At 40.2% G+C, this 19,981-nt stretch overlaps 1 protein-coding gene across 5 annotated transcripts in view; it reads right to left on the reverse strand.

Moving 5' to 3' along the window:
• Positions 1-19,981, reverse strand: part of abcb5 (ATP binding cassette subfamily B member 5) — a 101,289-nt gene that overhangs the window by 55,774 nt on the left and 25,534 nt on the right. For all 5 annotated transcript variants that reach the window (XM_087987085.1, XM_087987084.1, XM_087987087.1 and 2 more), the window contains 4 exons: positions 11,685-11,798; positions 11,038-11,148; positions 8,707-8,832; positions 950-1,153 (listed from right to left, as the gene is read on the reverse strand). In XM_087987085.1, the coding sequence (XP_087843211.1) occupies positions 950-1,153; positions 8,707-8,832; positions 11,038-11,148; positions 11,685-11,798 (555 nt within the window). The remainder of the gene's footprint in view (positions 1-949; positions 1,154-8,706; positions 8,833-11,037; positions 11,149-11,684; positions 11,799-19,981) is intronic.

Genomic DNA, 19,981 nt, shown 5'->3' on the forward strand with positions numbered 1-19,981 from the left:
AGTACGCGTTTTCTTTAATGCAAATTGGTTATAATGTGGATTGAAGAGTTTAGACCATCATTTGTAGAAAGTGAACTTTCCTTACCTATATTGGCTATAACTTTATTCTGGTCCTATTGGTTTAAATGGTGCTGCTAAGACCCAATTTTGTTACAACACAGGATCACACGGGAATGGAACTATTGCATTATATCAGAACAGACTGTAATTGTCACTAAGTTAAATATGATAATAGTGAAATATTAGAGTGCACTGTATGCTGTTATGATTAGATTAGATTACTTACAGTGTGGAAACAGGCCCTTCGGCCCAACAAGTCCACACCGACTCGCCGAAGCGTATACCGCCCAGACCCATACTCCTACATTTACCCCTTCACCTAACACTACGGGCAATTTAGCATGGCCAATTCACTAACCTGCACATTTTTTTTTTGGATTGTGGGAGGAAACCGGAGCACCCGGAGGAAATCCACGCAGACACGGGGAGAATGAGTAAACTCCACCCAGAGAGTCGCCTGAGGCGGGAGTTGAACCCGGGTCTCTGGCGCTGCGAGGCAGCAGTGCTAACCACTGTGCCACTGTGCCACCGTTATCATTTGTGATAACAGGGAACATTAAATACTATCAATTGAGCAATTGAGCAATCAGTTAATGCATATGCTATTCAGACTTTTCAATGTTACTGCGCAAGAGGATATTTTTGAACACATTTGACTAACATAAAAGGAAAACCTCCCACCTCAATGTACGCAGGTTTCCAGAGATCAAACCTGGTGGGATTTGTGTTCAAGTTATTTTCTCTAACTCAGACATCGATGTAGCATGTTACAACAAATGGAAAGTAGAAAGATTCAACATAAAAACGTTTTCTACAGAAATCATGTCACTCAAAACAAAAACGAGATAAATAGGATTTGTGCTTTTGTAAAATTCAAACATTCACTTACATCAGGAAGCATAGATATAAAGTCAAAAGCATTTGCTTCCTTTGCAGCTTGCTCAATCTCTTCATCAGTTACATCCTCTCGACCATATCGTATGTTTTCAGCAATTGTTGTGGCAAATAATATTGGTTCCTGGCTCACAATGCCAATGTGTTGTCTCAGCCACTTCACATTCAAAGTACGGATATCATGCCCATCAAGAGTGATCTAAAAGAACAGATAAAGTGATTATTTTTCAGTTAAGCATTTTCTACACTATTCATTTAGCAGTTGCCCAGATTATGTATTTTGCCCAGATTATGTATTTAACTTGTTTCAATACATTTTCTTTTCCCAATATCCAACATGCTAGTGAATTGCAGTTGTTTTCGTGAATTGTTTGTTTTATTGTCACCTCCTGATTCTTGCCTCCTCTGCACTGAATTCTATATTCGATGAATGATTGCATTGGAATGGAGTTTATTTTTATGGGGGAGGGGTGCAGAGTGGTGAGGGAGCCCTTGAAAGTTTTTAAAAGGGGTGAGGTTGGCAGGAGGACAAATGACCCTTTTTCACACAATGAGACATCTAAATCTGTCAAAGCTTTTAGTAGTTTACCTTTTGTCAGGTTAGAGCCAGTCAGTTTGAACAGAAGGAGAAAAGTAAGTGCATAGTTTACCTGGGGTCATCGATATCAGAAGATTAGAGCAAGGATGTGGAAATTAAACAATAGATTAATTCTAGTTGGAGTAATGGCAATAAGTTATTACATAACTTATATTATATTACATAATACATATGGCAAATATAAGGAGAACAATGAATGGGTACTCATGAGATGAATTTGCTGAAACAGTTGTGTGAAGTGATGAGAAAGAACAAAAACTGAATCGACTGATCAGTGGGACAGTGAAGATTGTGGAAGCACCAAAGAATGTAGCCAAGAGGACAGTGAAATGATACAATTATCCAAATTGCAAAGAGAGAGAAATGTGGTGAGTCGAATGATAGAGATGAAACTGCCAGGATTAAAAAGGAGACGAGATTTTTTCCTATGACAAAATGGAGTGATGTAGTGGAAGGATTGAAAAGACTGACAGGAGGTCTTGGTGAAGAGGTATCAGTTAGAATTGTAGTGAAAAGATCCCATATCGCACATATTTCACTGACTCACAAAGAGCAGAAAACATGACATAATCTTCCTTAATGTTAATCTCAGAATAACTATTAATTTTGTGTCTGGATCATTGATGTAGATAAACAATGAACAGCAAGAGATTCAGCGCCGTGGTACGCCAATGGACATGGGCTTCCAGTCACAAAAAAAAACCTTTGACCTGTGTCTCCTGTCACTAAGGCCATATTGGCAAATTACCCTGTGAAATTGCTGGAGAAACTCAGCAGATCTGGCAGCATCTGTGAAGAAAAGGCAGAGTTAATTTTCAAGTTGTGCCTTTTAAGTAGCCTGCCTATATCCTCAGTTCATTGATGCAAAATGTTAACTCTGCTTTTTCTCCACAGATACTACCAGACTTGCTGAATTTTGCCAGCAATTTCTGTTTTTGTTACTGAAATACCAAGCATGTTTTTTATCTTTTTATTTCTCTTGGACAGTTCATGACCAGCTTTGACAAATTTGACTCCTCATTGACAACTTTGAACATTCTGGCAGTTCTTTCGATAGTTTTGGCTGTCCCAATCATCATCAGCAAAATGATAGAAGGGTTAATTGAGAGTCGCTGTCAAGTAGCATTTGCTCAGAATAAAAAACACCTGCTCAGTGATTCTCAGTTTGGATTTTGTCATGGCCCTCTAACCCCTGACCTCACTTCTGTCTTTTTTTAACACATTGTCAAGATGTGTTGAGTGATGTCCCATAGAAGTCTGTGCTTCATCTTCAACTTTTTAGAATTTACACCAATAACTTCAATAAAGCATTCAAAGATGTGGTGGCTGAATTTGCAGTTAACATAAAAATAGTTCGGAAAGTACGTACCAAGCTGACCCAAGACCTTCGCCTAGCGATTCAAATCACTGATATCAGATCTGCTATTATCTGGTGTAATCTCCTTTCCCGAGAGGCTCCAAACTCCCATGACCTGCTAAATAGCTCGCTGTATCCAAGAACTGTGCATGCACAATTTATGGATTGCTTCCACTCACAACTGCATCATGATTAGAGGTACCAGATTCAATGAATAACTTAAGAATCCTGGCTTCTTCCTAACATTCTTGCTGTGACGAAGATAGTCTCAGTCATGATGAAAAGCTAAGCCCAATTGCATCGCACCTATATTGTCTGGAATTGTAAGAATACCACCCCCTAGAATGATGTTAGTGAACACATAACAAAGACTTGAAGAGAGTTTGAACATAACTTCAGTAGAGACAGACATAATTATATATAAGCATGACATAGTTCCTTACTACATGATTAAACTTTCACCCTTTGAATCCACTATGGTTCAGCAATCTCTTCCAAGATATTCTAGCTAACACACAAAACTAGCAACACGTAGAAATAAATTTTCTCCTTACTTTCATGATAAATGGAAGAGCTCTATAAACCTTGCTGCTTAGTTCTAGATTCCCCTATAGAGGGAGACATCATATCAGTATCTTGCCTGTCAACACCCTCAGAATCTTACGTTTCAATTAGATAGTGTTTCATTCTTTGAAACATCAATGAATATTGGCACCACCTGATCAAAACTATGCATAGTACTCAGGTTGTGGTACCAACAATGTCCTGTTGAGTCATAGCAAGTCTTCCCCAATTTCATAATCTAACTCTTTGCAATAAAGGCTGATGTTTTATTGCCTTCTTAATTACTTGCAGTACCTGCATTCTGAAGGTTTGTGGTTCAAATAAGAGGACAGACAGGTTCCTCAAAAAACAATTTACACTCTTTCGAATGGAAACATGAAATCAAACTTTTAAAAAGTTGTCTTAAAAAATACAAATTAACAAGGACTTAAGCTTATAATCAAAATGTCCACCTGATTTGCAAAAATATCCATCCTGCATTCAACTTAATTAGAATGAAAACAGCAAACCTGTAAAAGGACGAAAGGCAATAGCCCCCTGAGTGTGAAGGTCCCTCCACCTGCTTTATTAACAAGGCAGTCACCTGGGTATTCAACTGTTAGAGATGACCATTTAATGTTAATTGTTTGGATAATAGAACCCTTCTTTAAGATACATCAGCGGACATAACCTAATTGACTTACAATTAAAATGTAAGATTCAAATTATTATTAGTTTGACAGAATGGTCAAACACCTCTATGTGTTTCTGTCTGAACAAGAATCTAAATTTGATCCCTCTTTTTCCATATTCCTTGGAAGCTTTGAATCTTGCTTGCTACAGTTCATTGTCTCCACATGTAGCAAGCAACAATTTTACAAAACGGACTGAATTCTACAACTGTGTTAGTGAGTTTTGAGAAGATTTGTAACTCATGTTGCGGGTCTGGATGTAAGTTTGCTCACTGAGCTGCAAGGTTCTTTTTCAGATGTTTCGTCACCATACTAGGTCACATAATCAGTGAGTCTCCAGTGAAGCACTGGTGGCATGGCCCACTTTTTATTTATGTGTTTAGAGGTATGTGGTAGCCCACCAACCCATTAACACACTAAAACAGCAGCTAATGAACTTGAAAGACCCTACACAGGCAACAAGCAAAACTAATGTCATTTACAAAATACCTTGCACTACACTGGATGAACAGGCAGAAATTTAGCTACCAGGATACATGAACATCAACTAGCCACAAACATCCATGACCCACTATCATCCTTACATAGAGATGAGGAAGAACACCACTTCGACTGGGACAACACATCCTAGGACAAGCCAAAGCAGGACATGCATGAAAATCCCTAGAAGCATGGCATTCCAACTGGAACTCTACCAACAAACACACTGATTTGGATCCAATTTACCACCCCCTGAAGAAAATAACAGGAAATAACATTGCCAAGGTAAATAACATCACCAACCCAAGGAAACCTAAACACATAAATAAAAGGCTGGCCATACTACCAGTGTTTCACTGGAGGCTCACTGATGATGTTACCGCGTATAGTGACAAAACGTCTGAAAATGAACTTTTCAGCTCAGCGAGCAAACTTACATCCAGATCTACAGCTGTGTTTCCTGAAGAACAATCAACTGAGTTGTCTACATCTTTAAATTAGAAGCACAGACGTTCAAATTTGGGCTGAAACCAGCCAAAGTCACCAAATGATGTACTCTTTTACTTTTCTTCAAAGACTCTAAATTGGACATCTTACCCTTTCCTCCAATGTAACCTGTGTGTATGGATTGAGTGAGAAAATCAGTATTTCTTTATTTAGATTGATTTAAAGATGATAAACTATTGGAATTATTGTTAAACACAGGAAAACTTGACTAATTGGTTATTTTATTATCATAGAAAATACGTAGTCAAGTATTTACTGAATTGGAAAATATTATTTTTATTTTTAAATGAAAACTTGTTGTGTTCAAACAAGGAGGGCAAAGACAGGAGCTATTTGACTGTTCTGATTTAGTTGGAACAGTTTAGATAATCTGGATTTCTATCCATCCCATGAGAGTTTACCATCTTGCATTTTCCTATATTATAATCCATTTTCTGCCCACTCACTTAAACTACCTATATCCTTTTGCCAGCTCTTAACTTTCTCACAAGCTTGCCTTCCCAACTATTACTTTTCTTCAAAATATTTGTCTAAAAAACACTTGGTTCCTTCAGCCAAGCATTTCACATCAATCATAAATAATTGAGGTCCTAGTAATGTTCCCTGTCGCATTCCACACGTTACTGTTTGTGAACATCTAAATGACATACTTCAGTGGATGGGGCTTATCTCTCTGGGACCATTGATCTCATATGAAGCCTGCTGTTATACTGTGAAATGCCAGAGTGCCATTTAATTTGACAGGCCCTGCTTAAAAGAGCAAAAGGTGTGTTCCCTGCTGGCTCTTGAACCAGTATGTGAAAATCCCTGTGACAGGTAAGAAATCCAGTCCTGCAATGTTATTTAAAGCACATAATTTCTTAGAATTGCACCATTTATGTGATGGAGGACAAGAAACACAACATAGTTCAATTGGCAAGTAACTCCAGCTGTTACGTAACGAACAATTGTGAAATGCATTTAAGCAATGATGTGTTGAAATTTTTTTAATGAAGGGCTGATTGCTACAATCATCAGTATCACATAACTAAGTGTAGTTTCTATGCAGAACACTTGCATAATTTGCGCTAGGAATGTGATTTCCCTGGTAACGCCAATATTTGTTAGCCGTTCTTAATTGCCTTTCAGCAACTCATTGGCTTACTAGGCTATTTCAGAGGGCACTTTGGAGTGAACCACATTGCTGTGGGCTCAGAGTCATATACAGGCCAGATAAGGTCAAGAAAGCAGATATGTCCTTTCCTGAAATACCAATGAGTTTTCAATGACAACATCATGATTTTAATAATCATTTATAATAAAGCTGGTACTATATTCTAGTCATGATTTGGAGTTGCTGGTGTTGGACTGGGATGTACAAAGTTAAAAATCACACAACACCAGGTTATAGTCCAACAGGTTTATTTGGAGGCACTAACTTTTGGAGCGCTGCTCCTTCATCAGGTGGTTGGTGGACTATAACTTATACTCTTCGAGGAGAAAGTGAGGGCTGCAGATGCTGGAGATCAGAGCTGAAAATGTGTTGCTGGAAAAGCGCAGCAGGTCAGGCAGCATCCAAGGAACAGCAGAATTGACGTTTCGGGCATAAGCCCTTCTTCAGGGCATAAGCCCTTTTCCAGCAACACATTTTCAGCTATAACTTATACTCCACAACTACTTGATGAAGGAGCAGCGCTCCAGAAGCTAGTGCTTCCAAAGGAACCTGCTGGACTATAACCTGATGTTGTCTGATTTGAACTATATTCTAGATTTGTTAATTAATAGAATTTAAACACCTCTTGCGCTGTGATCGGATTTGAACTTATGATTCCAGAATATTCACCCAGAATTCTAGCTGCAGTCCTCACTTTCTCCCAGAATTCTAGAGTGGTAAAGTTACCATCATGCTACAAATCACAATGTTGATTAATGTCAAAAATGTATCTTTGAACTTACCTCAATCCTAAATTAATGATTAATCAAATTAATTCCATGCACTGCATTTGAAACTGCTTCTTGAAATACATTGGGACATTGAATTCATGAGTGTCATTCAAGTGCATTTATTTTCCTTTAGATTAAAAGTGGCTTCATGATAGATAGCAGACATGGGACTCACAAGTGAGATGGGTTAAGAGTCAAGGGTAGGGGTCTGCAGGCATAATGATGATTGACAGTGGCTTGAGATCCACCAATTGAGATTTACAACCTCAATTCCGTTCTTTAGTGCATAAATATTACTTGTGTAACAACAGACAAACTTCAGTGATCTGGAGTTTTCAATCCTGATGGATGGGAATAGTGGGCATGAAATTCAATGTCACCAGTTAGTTGGCATTCCCTTACTGGCTCCATCCTGCCCCCAGGCTATTCATCACCAGGCAGAGTCAGAGACAATCAGGCCTTCTGCCTGCAAGCAGGATGTAGCCACTTATTGACAGTTTGAAGGCTAATAATGTCCTGTTATCAGAGGCTGACTGTGACCTTTCAAACCACATGGTTATAGTCCCAACAGGTTTGTTTGAAACTACAAGCTTTTAGAGCCTCCCTCCTTCCTCAGGCAGAATGTGAGACATAAAACATTGGACACATAATTTAAAAGTAAAAAATCGAAGGGTCATACAACTTATGCAAATGTACTGAACAATCCTAGATGGCCATTAAGTCTTTAATCAGTAAGAATGGAGATACAGGCTTCGATGACTAATATGTAAATCGTAGAATTTCTTTCAAGTCACTGCCCCAAGATAACTTTCCAGTATAAAGGTGACATCTCAGGTCAAACATTGCATGTTAGGTATAAGGTCTTGTTTTGAGTCGTTTGTCATACTTGGATAACATCAAGCTCGTGAGGGAGAGTCAACTTGATTATGTTAGTAGGAAATCATGTTTTAAATCATCAGCAAACATCCTAAATGTGACCTTATCATGAAGGTATGATCATTGATGAAGTAGCTGAAGGTGGCTGGGGCTAGTACAGTGTTATGAGAAAATTTCGGAACTCAGACAACTTCTCTTCAACAACCATAATCATCCTCCTTTGTGATCATTATGACTTCAGCCCGTGGAAAGATTTCCTTCAATACCCACTGACTCCACTTTTGCTATGGTTCCTTGATGCCACACTCAGACAAGTGTGGCTTTGATGGCAAGACAACCCCTCAAGCCTCATTTCTGGAGTTCAGCTTTTGCCCATGTTTGGATCAAGGTTGTAATAACAGCAGAATCCAGTGAACAAGTTATTTCTTTGCAAGTGCCCCTTGATACCATGAAATGTTATTCATGAAGATGTTTCAAGGTTATCCATTCCTTTTATTATTTCTCTGTAATGAGGGGATTCTAAATCAAGACTTAAAGCTTAATAGCAGGCATATTTTTCAATTATTATAATATTATTGTTGGTACATAGTCATCTTCCATTCATGGTGATTGTTGACCTTGGATGTGATGCTGTTTGCATGGGTAATGTTTTCTCAATACCATGAAATCTGCACTTGAGGTCAAAGTTTTAAACACTGGGTTTAAGTTAGAATTGATGTGTGACATTAATGATATAGTGCTCTCCTAAGAGCTCAGTAAATGTAATACAATCTTACCTCTCCTGCTTCTGGATCATAAAATCTCTGGAGCAGTTGAATTGTTGTACTTTTACCACAACCACTAGCTCCAACCAATGCAACGGTCTGTCCACTCCATACTTTCATGTTCAAGCCCTTAAGAATCTGAGATTTAAAAAAGAACTGTGATTTACAAGCCTGTAAAATAAAAGGGGTTATGGATAACAATACAAATTAAAAGTTATGGCCATACAATGTTTCCAAACATACATTACACGGATTACTTATGCGTTGTGTTTTTTTGAAACTTGTCACTGTCAACATTTTAACCTTGCATTCAGAGGAAGATAATATAGAATATCAAAATATAATAGTTTGCATGATATTTATTGATGAATACTGTAAAAAAAACTTATGGACTATTCTATAATTCACCCATTCTGCTAAAAATTGGACTGTTATACCTTTTCTTGAAGAATATTATTGATGACTGAGCACCAAATGCTGAAAATTAATCAGTTAAGAGAGATGGATTTTAAAGATGTCAGGGAATACAAACTGGAACATGAAACAAACTGAAACATAATTCGTCATCAAAGGTAAACTGCTCCTTAATAAGAAATTTGTAAAAAGAATATCAACAAAACTAATCAAAGGCTAAATAACAATCTAGGCTTTTAAATTCAAGTCATAGAGACCTACAGCAGACCTTTGGTCCAACACATCTGTGCGGACCAGACATCCCAAACTGACATAGTCCCACTTGCCAGCATTTGATGTATACCCCTCTAAACCCTTTCTAATCATATACCCAACCAGATGCCTTCTAAATGTTGTAATTGTAGCTGCCTCTACCATCTCCTCTGGCAGTTTGTCCCAAACATACACCACCCTCTGTGTAAAAAAAATTACCCTTCATGTCCTTTTAAAATTTTCCCCTCTCACCTTAAACCTATCCTCTCTAGTTTTAGACACCCCCTATCCTGGGAAAAGACCTTGACTATTCACTCTATCCATGTAACTCATGATTTTATAAACCTTTTAAGGTCACCCCTCAGCCTCAGATGCTCCAGGGAAAAACAGCCCCAGCCTCTGCAGCCTTAAAGCCACCTTTGCAGTCAAGCAAAATGAAAATTTACTAACTCAAATTAAGCAAAAGAACAAAGGTTTTTTTTAATGGAAATAACTCATTCAAATTTAGCAACTTTGATTCAAAAGGAGTATTATTCGTTAACTCATTTACAAATGAACTGGATAGGTATATGGTGAGGAATGTGATTATAATCTGTAAGGAAATGTACTAAAGAATATAAGGAAACAATCAGTGGAATACTGTGGTTCTCATCCTCCTGGCACTAGAACATGGCATTTATAGAATGCAGCTTTTCACATTTGAAAGTAGTTTAGATTTGATTCAAGGATTTTCTTTGAACAGTTAGTTAACTCTTTAAGCCACCAGTTTGATTCATCTAGAAGAAATGGTGGAGATTTGAGGATATACTCAAAAGTTTGGATCATTAATCTTTGACAAATTTCATGCCCAGCAATCAGCCGAGTGATAAATTTCTCTTCCAGTTAGTCAGGGACAAGGCCACAGAACTGGGCAGGTCAGATCCCTGACCCTCAATGTAGGCATGGCAGACCTAACCCAGGGGCATAAGCTTGACGTTCAAATGCTGAACCTTTTCTGCAAATGAAATAAAGGAATGGTCAATGTTTGAAACCAGTCAAGTGTTTGATTCCTGACTTTGTAAAGGATTGGCTTGATCCCAAATGAGGAATCTGATCCTGACCTCAGGGAATTGTTGTGTTATATATTCATGAGATGCAGGCATTGATGCTGGGCCAGCGTTTATACTCCATTCCTTTTTGCCCTCTTGAGAAATCATTGGTGAGCTGCCTTGAACTGCTGCAGTCCAATTGGTCCAGACACACATACAATGCTGTCAAGGAAGAAGTTCTAGACGTTTGACCCACCAACACGGAAGGAACAGCAATAAATTTCCAAGTCAGGATGGAGAGTGGCATCTGCTGCTCTTGTCCTTTTCGATAGTGCTGATCATGGGTTTGGAAGGAGCCTGCAGTGTTTCTTGTAGTACTCTAGTACACTTTGCTGCTACCCAGCCTCAGTGGTGGAAGGAGTGATCATTTGTGGATGCGGTGCCAGTTGGCTAGATTGCTTTGACTTCAATTTTGTCAAGTTCATTTGGGGGTGCGCTCATCAAAGCATGTGGTTCAGTGAAACTTTAGTTGGGGTTTTCCCAGTGGTTTTCAATGATAATTCTGGCCTTAATTTGTACACATTGACTTTTTGATTTGGCTATTTAGATATTTTCCCAAATTACCAGAGATTAATGAAAAAGTACATACTTTTGTATCTGGTCTAGTTGGATAGGTGAAGTGAATATTCTTGAATTCAATGTCTCCTTTGATACTATCTGGCTTATGACCATCTTTGGAGCTGCTGTCTATAGGCCGATGCTGCAAATAAAGGAATTCAAAATAAATACATTTGCATTGTGATGTTTTCACAAAGCATCAAATCTCTTTTGTGACAGGTGACCAAGTAATTGCATGAACCTTCTGGTTTGTATTTTCTTTCCAATATTTTGCAGTTTTCTTTTGTTTACGCCCCTTCAGAGTTCTTGACTAGTGCGATGTTCCAAAAGTACAAAAAAAACCTAGAGTTACCTCAATCATCTGACTGTTTTACTTTTGAGTGCCTGGATGATGAATACATATCGAAGATTCAACCAAATGTTCAAACGTGAACACTCCCCAGCAGATAACATTAGTATGAACAGATACAAGAGATTGGGTCATTTCTGTGATCTCTAGCCTTTACTTTAAAGTCCCAACTGGTGACCTGCTAAAATTACCAATGCATGACAGCTTTGCAAATGGACCACTGACCTTCTGCGCTGCCGAATTAATCACCACATCACCCCTGTGAGAATCAATTTTAAACAAGTCAAGTAATTCCTAGCAGTGGAACAGATATACAAGGCATTATTTACCTTTGCAATAAGGCTATACACATTGTAAGCAGCACCTCGAGCTTTTGAAACACCTTCTAGGTTTGGTGCTCCCTGGCCAAGTGAGAAGGCTCCTATGATCACAGAAAAAAACACCTGCAAAATGAAGATGGAAGGTTAGTTGCCAATTTCGAGGTTAATTTAACAGAACACTGAATTACATTTCTAACATCCCACATAAAGGGTGGCAATTTATACTGAATAACAGACCGCATTTTATATGTGTTAATGAAAACAGGATACTGATTCTCACCAGTATAATTATTTTTTAGCTAATGCAAATCCCCAGGGCCAAGCAATAGCTTCATCACTTATTAAGTTTAAGGTGGTACATCTACTATTTTGAGAGGACACTCAGGATAACGCACAGCATAATTTATGATATAAGGAGTTTTACAACAGTAGAGCTTGGCTGCACAGAGGCCCTGGTATGTCCTGCATTTGTTCAGCAAGGAGTGCTCTTGCCATGATGGCTCAAAACTTGCCATTCAACAAATGGGCACTGTCACAAGGAATGTGTTGGTGACTGCCCATGTTTCCTACTTCCAAGTCCAAAAGATGCCTGCTGGTACATTCGCACAGATTGCTCTGTATGGAGTCGATGTGTGGGGAAGTGATGTTTGCAAGGTTAGGAAGACAGAGGAGGGATTTTGAATGAATAATTCCTGTTACAGTATACATTGTTACACTCGACTGAATTTGTATGTGATGACCTCCGCCTCTGCTGCAGTCTATGATAGGACAAGTGCTGAGGTTTGAGAGTTGTCCCAGCAGTTGTAAGTGCGCCAGAGAACATTGTGCTTTATAAGCACACCCAGTGGCACACCCACAGGTACACAAACAGCATGGGGAGATAGAGTGTCTCAAAGCCATGAGCAGCATTTAACTGACCGGGGTGGGTGCAGGTTCAGGAGTAGGAAGTGTTTGGTAAAATAATAGTTATGAAAAAGTTAATGTTGAAATTGGGTTGGGCTCCACCCAATCTGAAAATATCATTCAACTTTTATGTGAAGAATCAGGCAGTTCAGCTTGAGGTCAGGACACAGAAAAATGTCATCACTGGATCTTGATAGTCTTTAATGTAACATAAACCTAACTAATTAATGTAACTTGTACATATTGCTATTATGCAATATACTTGCCTCTTGTTGCATAAGACGAGTGCCTTTTCTTGGCTCATTAGCGGTCTATACTCCATATTGACAATCAAACTAAACCTTAGACTCAGTATGAAGAGGAAAACATCCATTGACATTTGATTCTGGTTTTGTTATATTGTACCACCAGAGGTAATCTCATTGGGTACATGTCTCATCGGCTCAGCCTTGGAGGGCCGAAGGGCCTGTTCCTGGACTATAAATTCTCTTTGTTCTTTGTTCTATGTTTGTTTTATAAATAGTAGAAAGGAGCACATCTCCGTGCTATTCCCCCACCACCCAGAGACCAATAATTTTAAATAGAGTTTTTACCTCTAAAAAATATCAGTGTGTTGAAAGTCTGACATAATCCCATTTATTTCCAGTTTTCACTGGAGATCCATTTGGAGCTAATAATGGAAATTATTCTTGGAATAATGGGTGAGTATTTTAAATATAATAAGATGTCTTAAACAGAATCCTGGCCTAAACAGCCAATGTATTGATTTCCAACCTGTTTGAAGCTTAACAGAATCAACAGGCCTAGAGCGTGTAGTCATAGGGATATAGAGCACAGAAACAGACTCTTCGGTCCAACTTATCCATGCAGACCAGGTAACCTAAATAAATCTTGTCCCATTTGCCAGCATTTGGCCCATATCCCTTTAACCCTTCCTATTCATGTACCCATCCAGATGCCTATTAAATGTTGTAACTGTACCAGCCTCCACCATTTTCTCTGGCAGTTCATTCCATTCACACACCACCCCTGTGTAAAAAGGTTGCCCCCTTAGGTCCCTTTTAAATCTTGCCCCCTCTCACCTTAAACCTATGCCCTCTAGTATTGGATTCCTTCAACCCAGGGAAAAGTCCTTGTCTATTTACCATATCCATGCCCCTCATGATTTTATAAACCTCTTAGGTCACCTCTCAGCCTTCGACATTCCAGGGAAAAACAGTCCCAGCTTATTCAGCCTCTCCCTATAGCTCAAACTCTCCAACCCTGGCACATCCTTGTAAATCTTTTCTGAATCCTTTCAAGTTTCACAACATCTTTCCTATAGCAAGGAGACCAGAATTGCACACAATATTCCAATAGTGGCCTAACCAACATCCTGTACAACCACAACATGACCTACCAACTCATATATTCAATATAAAGAAAAGCATACTAAATACCTTCTTCACTATACTCTCTACTGAGACTCTACTTTCAAGAAAATATGAACCTCCAGTCCACACTCTTTGTTCAGCAACACTTCCCAGGACCTTACCATTAAGTGTATAAGTCCCACTCTGAATTACTTTTCCAAAATGTATCACTCACATTTATCTAAATTAAAATCCATCTGCCAGTCCTCGGCTCATTGTCCCACCTGATCAAGGCCCTGTTGTAATCCGAGGTAACCTTCTTCACTGTTCACTACACCTCCAATTTTGGTGTCAACTGCACATTTACTAACAATACTTCCTATGTTCATATCCAAATCATTTATATAAATGATGAAAAGTGGACTCAACATCGATCCTTGTGGCACTCCACTGGTCACAGGCCTCCAGTCTGAAAAGCAACCCTCCACCACCACCCTCGGTCTTCTACCTTTGAGCCAGTTCTGTATCCAAATAGCTAGTTCTCCCTGTATTCCATGTGATCTAACCTTGCTAACCAGTTCATATAGATCACATCCATCCCTCTACCTTCATCAATCTCTTCATTACTTCTTCAAAAAACTCAATCAAGTTATTGATACACGATTACCCACACACAAAGCCATGTTGACTATCGTGAACCAGTCCCTGCCTTTCCAAATACATGTGCATTTTGTCCCTCAGGATTGCCTCCAACAACTTGCGCACCACTGATGTCAGGGTCAGCAGTCTATAGTAAGGCTTTTCCTTACCACCCTTCTTAAATAGTTGCACCAAGTTAGCCAACCTCCAGTCTCTAGTGCCTCACCTGTGACTATCGATGATAGAAATATCTCAGTAAGGGGTCCCGCAATCATTTCCCCTGCTTCCAGAGAGTCCTAGGGTACATCTGATCAAGTCCAGGGGACTTATCCACCTTTATCTGTTTTAAGACATCCACCACCTTCTTTTATGCAATATGGACATTTTTCAAAATGTTGCTAATTTTCTCCCAATGTTCTCTTACTCTCATTTCCTTCTCCACAGTAAATACAAAATACTCATATTATCTCACCTATCTCCTGTGATTCCACACATAGGTGGCCTTCCTAATCTTTAAAGGGCCCAAATTCTGTCCCTAGTTACCTTTTTGCCCTTAATGTATTTGTCGAATCCCTTTGGATTCTCCTTAATCCTATTTGCCAAAGCTATCTCATGTCTCCTTTTGCCCTCCTGACTTCCCACTTAAGTTCACTCCTATTGCCTTTATACTCTCAGGATTCACTTGATCTCTCCTGTCTGTACCTGACAATATGCTTCCTTCTTTTTCTTGACGAAAACCTCAATTTCTCTGGTCACCCAGCATTCTCCACACCTACCAGCCTTGCCCTTCACTCTAACAGGAACATACTGTCTCTAGACTCTCGTTATCTCATTTCTGAAGGCTTCCCATTTTCCAGCCATCCCTTAACCTGCAAACATCCAGCCCCAATGAAAATTTGTAAGTTCTTGCCTAATCCTGTCAAAATTAGCCTTCCTCTAGTTTAGAACTTTAACTTTTACACCCGGTCTATCCTTTTCCATCACGAGTTTAAAACAAATAGAATTATGGCCACTGGCCCCAAAGTGCTCCCCCACCGATACCTCATTCACATGCCTTGCCTACATTTTGCACCTTTTGTAGAAGGTACATCCACATATAGAATCAGAAATTTTATTCTACACACTTAAATTCCTCTCTCTCCAGCCCTTAACACTACAGCAATCCCAGTTTATAATCTGAAGGTTAAAATCACCAACGATTACCACCCTATTATTTTCACAGATAATGAACTTCTCCTTCCAAAATTTGCTTCTCAATTTCCCACTGACTATTGTGGGGTCTATAGTACAATCCCAATAAGGTGATCATACTTTTCTTAATTCTCAGTTCCACACCCAAGTAACTTCACTGGACATATTTCCAGGAATATCCTCCCTAAATACAGCTATAATGTTATCCCTAATCAAAAATGCCCCTCCCCCCTCTACCCTTCCTTAGATCATTAAGCTGCCAGCCCTGCCCATCCCTGATTCACGTCTCTGTAATTGCTATTATATCCCAGTCCCATCTTCCTAACCATACCCTGAGTTCAACTGCTTGACCTGTTAGACCTCTTGCATCAAAATAAATAGTTTAATTTTGTCTATCCTATCTCGTTCTCTACTTTGTTCCTGCCCTGATTATTTGACTTAGTCTTTTTCCAAACTGTACTAGTCTGAGACTGCTCTCTTTCCTCACAATCTCCCTGTTTCACAACCAAGAACCCCCATCCCACCCCAACCTTACTAGTTTTAATCTTCCTGAGCAGCTCTCGCAAATCTCCCAGCCAGTATATTAGTCCCCTTCCAATTCAAGTGCAATCCACCCTTCTTATTCAGGTCACTTCTACCCCAGAATACATTTGAATGATCCAAAACTGTGAATCTTTCTACCCTGCATCAACTGCTCAGCTACGCATTCATCTGCTCCATCCTCCTATTCCTACCTTCACTAACTCGTGGCACTGGGAGCCACAGGAGACTCCTAAACTACCTGCCTCCCTCTCTTACCTTTTCTGGAGGTCAGCCATCTACCTGATTAAACTGAAGATACATCTCCTTCCCTGAAACTGCCATCTATCACACCCCCAGCTCCTGTAAATTCCTTATTGCCTCTACCTGCCGCTCCAACCGATCCATGCAGTCCGATAGGATTTGCAACTAAAGACACGTCCTGCAGACATTATCATCAGTAACATGGAAACTCTCCCTAATCTCCCACATCCAACAAAAAGAGGACATCACTCCAATAATAACCTTAACAATATGCAGACCAGAAAATAACGCAGTCTTCCTGTTCCAAAAAACACTGCTCCAGACTAACGTAGTAACTTCGTTTTTATATTTTTAAAGTTCAATCCAGAGACAGATTTCAATAACAACATACAATCAAAAAAAACCTCACTCTACTTCACTCTACTTCCAATCAAAATATTGATTAGAAGCTCTTTAGATCAAGTAGATTGGACGGGGCGGTGTTTGTGCAGTGTGTCCAGGTAGCTTTTCTAACTCAGTATGTAGATTGTCCGACCAGAGGGGAGGCCATATTGGATTTGGTACTTGGTAACGAACCGGGACAAGTGATGGGCTTGTAAGTGGGTGAGCATTTTGGTGATGGTGACCACAATTCTGTGACTTTCACCTTGGTTATGGAGAGAGATAGGTGTATGCAACAGGGCAGGTTTTACAATTGGGGAAAGGGTAAATACAATGCTGCAAGACAGCATCTGAGGAGCATAAATTGGGAGCACAGGCTGTCAGGGAAAGATGTCATTGAAATGTGGAACTTTTTCAAGGAACAGATACGACGTGTCCTTGATATGTATGTACCTGTCAGGCAGGAAAGAGATGGTCATGTGAGGGAACCTTGGTTGACGAGGGAGGTTGAATGTCTTGTAAGGAGGAAGAAGGAGGCATACATAAGGTTGAGGAAACAAAGGTCAGACAGAGCGTTGGAGGGATACAGGATTGCCAGGAAGGAGCTGAAGAAAGGGATTAGGAGAGCTAAGAGAGGGCATGAAAAATCTTTGGCAGGTAGGATCAAGGATAACCCCAAGGCCTTTTATGCGTATGTGAGAAACATGAGAATGACGAGAATGAGGGTAGGTCCGATCAAGGAGAGTAGTGGGAGACTGTGTATTAAGTTGGAAGAGATAGGAGCGGTCTTGAATGAGTACTTTTCTTCAGTATTTACAAATGAGAGGGACCGTATTGTTGAAGAGGAGAGTATGAAACGGACTGGTAAGCTAGAGGAGATACTTGTTAGGAAGGAAGGTGTGTTGGGCATTTTGAAAAACTTGAGGATAGACAAGCCCCCTGGGCCTGACGGGATATATCCTAGGATTATGTGGGAAGCAAGAGAGGAAATTGCAGAACTGTTGGCAATGATCTTTTCGTCTTCACTGTCAATGGGGGTGGTGCCAGGGGACTGGAGAGTGGCGAATGTTGTGCCCCTGTTCAAAAAAGGGAATAGGGATAACCCCGGGAATTACAGGGTAGTTAGTCTTACTTCAGTGGTAGGCAAAGTAATGGAAAGGGTACTGAGAGATAGGATTTATGAGTATCTGGAAAGACACTGCTTGATTAGGGACAGCCAGCACGGATTTGTGAGGGGTAGGTCTTGCCTTACAAGTCTTATTGAATTCTTTGAGGTGACTAAGCATGTGGATGAGGGTAGAGCAGTGGATGTAGTGTACATGGATTTTAGTAAGGCATTTGATAAGGTTCCCCATGGTAGGCTTATGCGGAAAGTCAGGAGGCATGGGATAGTGGGAAGTTTGGCCAGTTGGATAGAGAACTGGCTAACCGGTCGAAGTCAGAGAGTGGTGGTAGATGGTAAATATTCAGCCTGGAGCCCAGTTACAAGTGGAGTTCTGCAGGGATCAGTTCTGGGTCCTCTGCTGTTTGTAATTTTTATTAATGACTTGGAAGAGGGAGTCGAAGGGTAGGTCAGTAAATTTGCAGACGATACGAAGATTGGTGGAGTTGTGGATAGTGAGGAGGGCTGTTGTCGGCTGCAAAGGGACTTAGATATGATGCAGAGCTGGGCTGAGGAGTGGCAGATGGAGTTCAACCCTGCCAAGTGTGAGGTTGTCCACTTTGGAAGGACAAATAAGAATGCGGAATACAGGGTTAATGGTAGGGTTCTTAGTAAGGTGGAGGAGCAGAGGGATCTTGGGGTCTATGTTCATAGATCTTTGAAAGTTGCCACTCAGGTGGATAGAGCTGAAAATGTGTTGCTGGAAAAGCGCAGCAGGTCAGGCAGCATCCAAGGGACAGGAGAATCGACGTTTCGGGCATAAGCCCTTCTTCAGGAATAAGGAAATCCTCTTACTCAGGTGGATAGAGCTTGTAAGAAGGCCGATGGTGTATTAGCATTCATTAGCAGAGGGATTGAATTCAAGAGTCATGAGGTGATGTTGCAGCTGTATAGGACCTTGGTAAGGCCACATTTGGAGTACTGTGTGCAGTTCTGGTCACCTTATTTTAGGCAAGATGTGGAAGCTTTGGAGAGGGTGCAGAGGAGATTTACCAGGATGTTGCCTGGAATGGAGGATAGGTCGTACGAGGATAGGTTGAGAGTGCTAGGCCTTTTCTCATTGGAACGGAGAAGGATGAGGGGTGACTTGATAGAGGTTTATAAGATGATCAGGGGAATAGATAGAATAGACAGTCAGAGACTTTTCCCCCGGGTACAACAGAGTGTTACAAGAGGACACAAATTTAAGGTGAAGGGTGGAAGGTATAGAGGGGATGTCAGGGGTAGGTTCTTTACCTAGACAGTGGTGAGGGCATGGAATGCGCTGCCTGTGGGAGTGGCAGAGTCAGAATCATTGGTGACCTTTAAGCGGCAATTGGATAGGTACATGGATAGGTGCTTAAGCTAGGACAAATGTTCGGCACAACATCGTGGGCCGAAGGGCCTGTTCTGTGCTGTATTGTTCTATGTTCTATGTTCTACTTGCTATTGTAGATTTGCAAAAGTAAAACAGGAAGATTACACTTTTTAAAAAAGCCCTCAGGTACTCCCTTGCTGTGTGTGTTGACACATAGGTTTCTCCAAGGTCAGCTGTGAAATTCGTTGTATGTTTATTTTTCTTAGAAGAACTTCGATGTCTAGAGATCCTCAAGTAATAGTCAATCTCATGTAAAAGTTGATGCCCTATATTTTGGCCCAATAATCTGGAATTTTCCATGTATCTCATGTAAAAGTCAACCCTAGCTCTTCACAGGTAACAGATCAATATTTATGACATGTCCCGCTCCAACTATCCAGTCTGCTGGTTGTTTTAGATTAGATTAGATTAGATTACTTAGATTAGATTACTTAGATTAGATTAATTACAGTGTGGAAAGATGCCCTTCGGCCCAACAAGTCCACACCGACCCGCCGAAGCGCAACCCACCCATACCCCTACATTTACCCCTTATTAC

The sequence above is a fragment of the Chiloscyllium plagiosum genome, unplaced genomic scaffold (genome assembly GCF_037043375.1).
Source record: "Chiloscyllium plagiosum isolate Xiang-an unplaced genomic scaffold, Cpla_swu_hap1 HiC_scaffold_5, whole genome shotgun sequence".
In the NCBI taxonomy this organism is placed as follows: Eukaryota; Metazoa; Chordata; class Chondrichthyes; order Orectolobiformes; family Hemiscylliidae; genus Chiloscyllium; species Chiloscyllium plagiosum.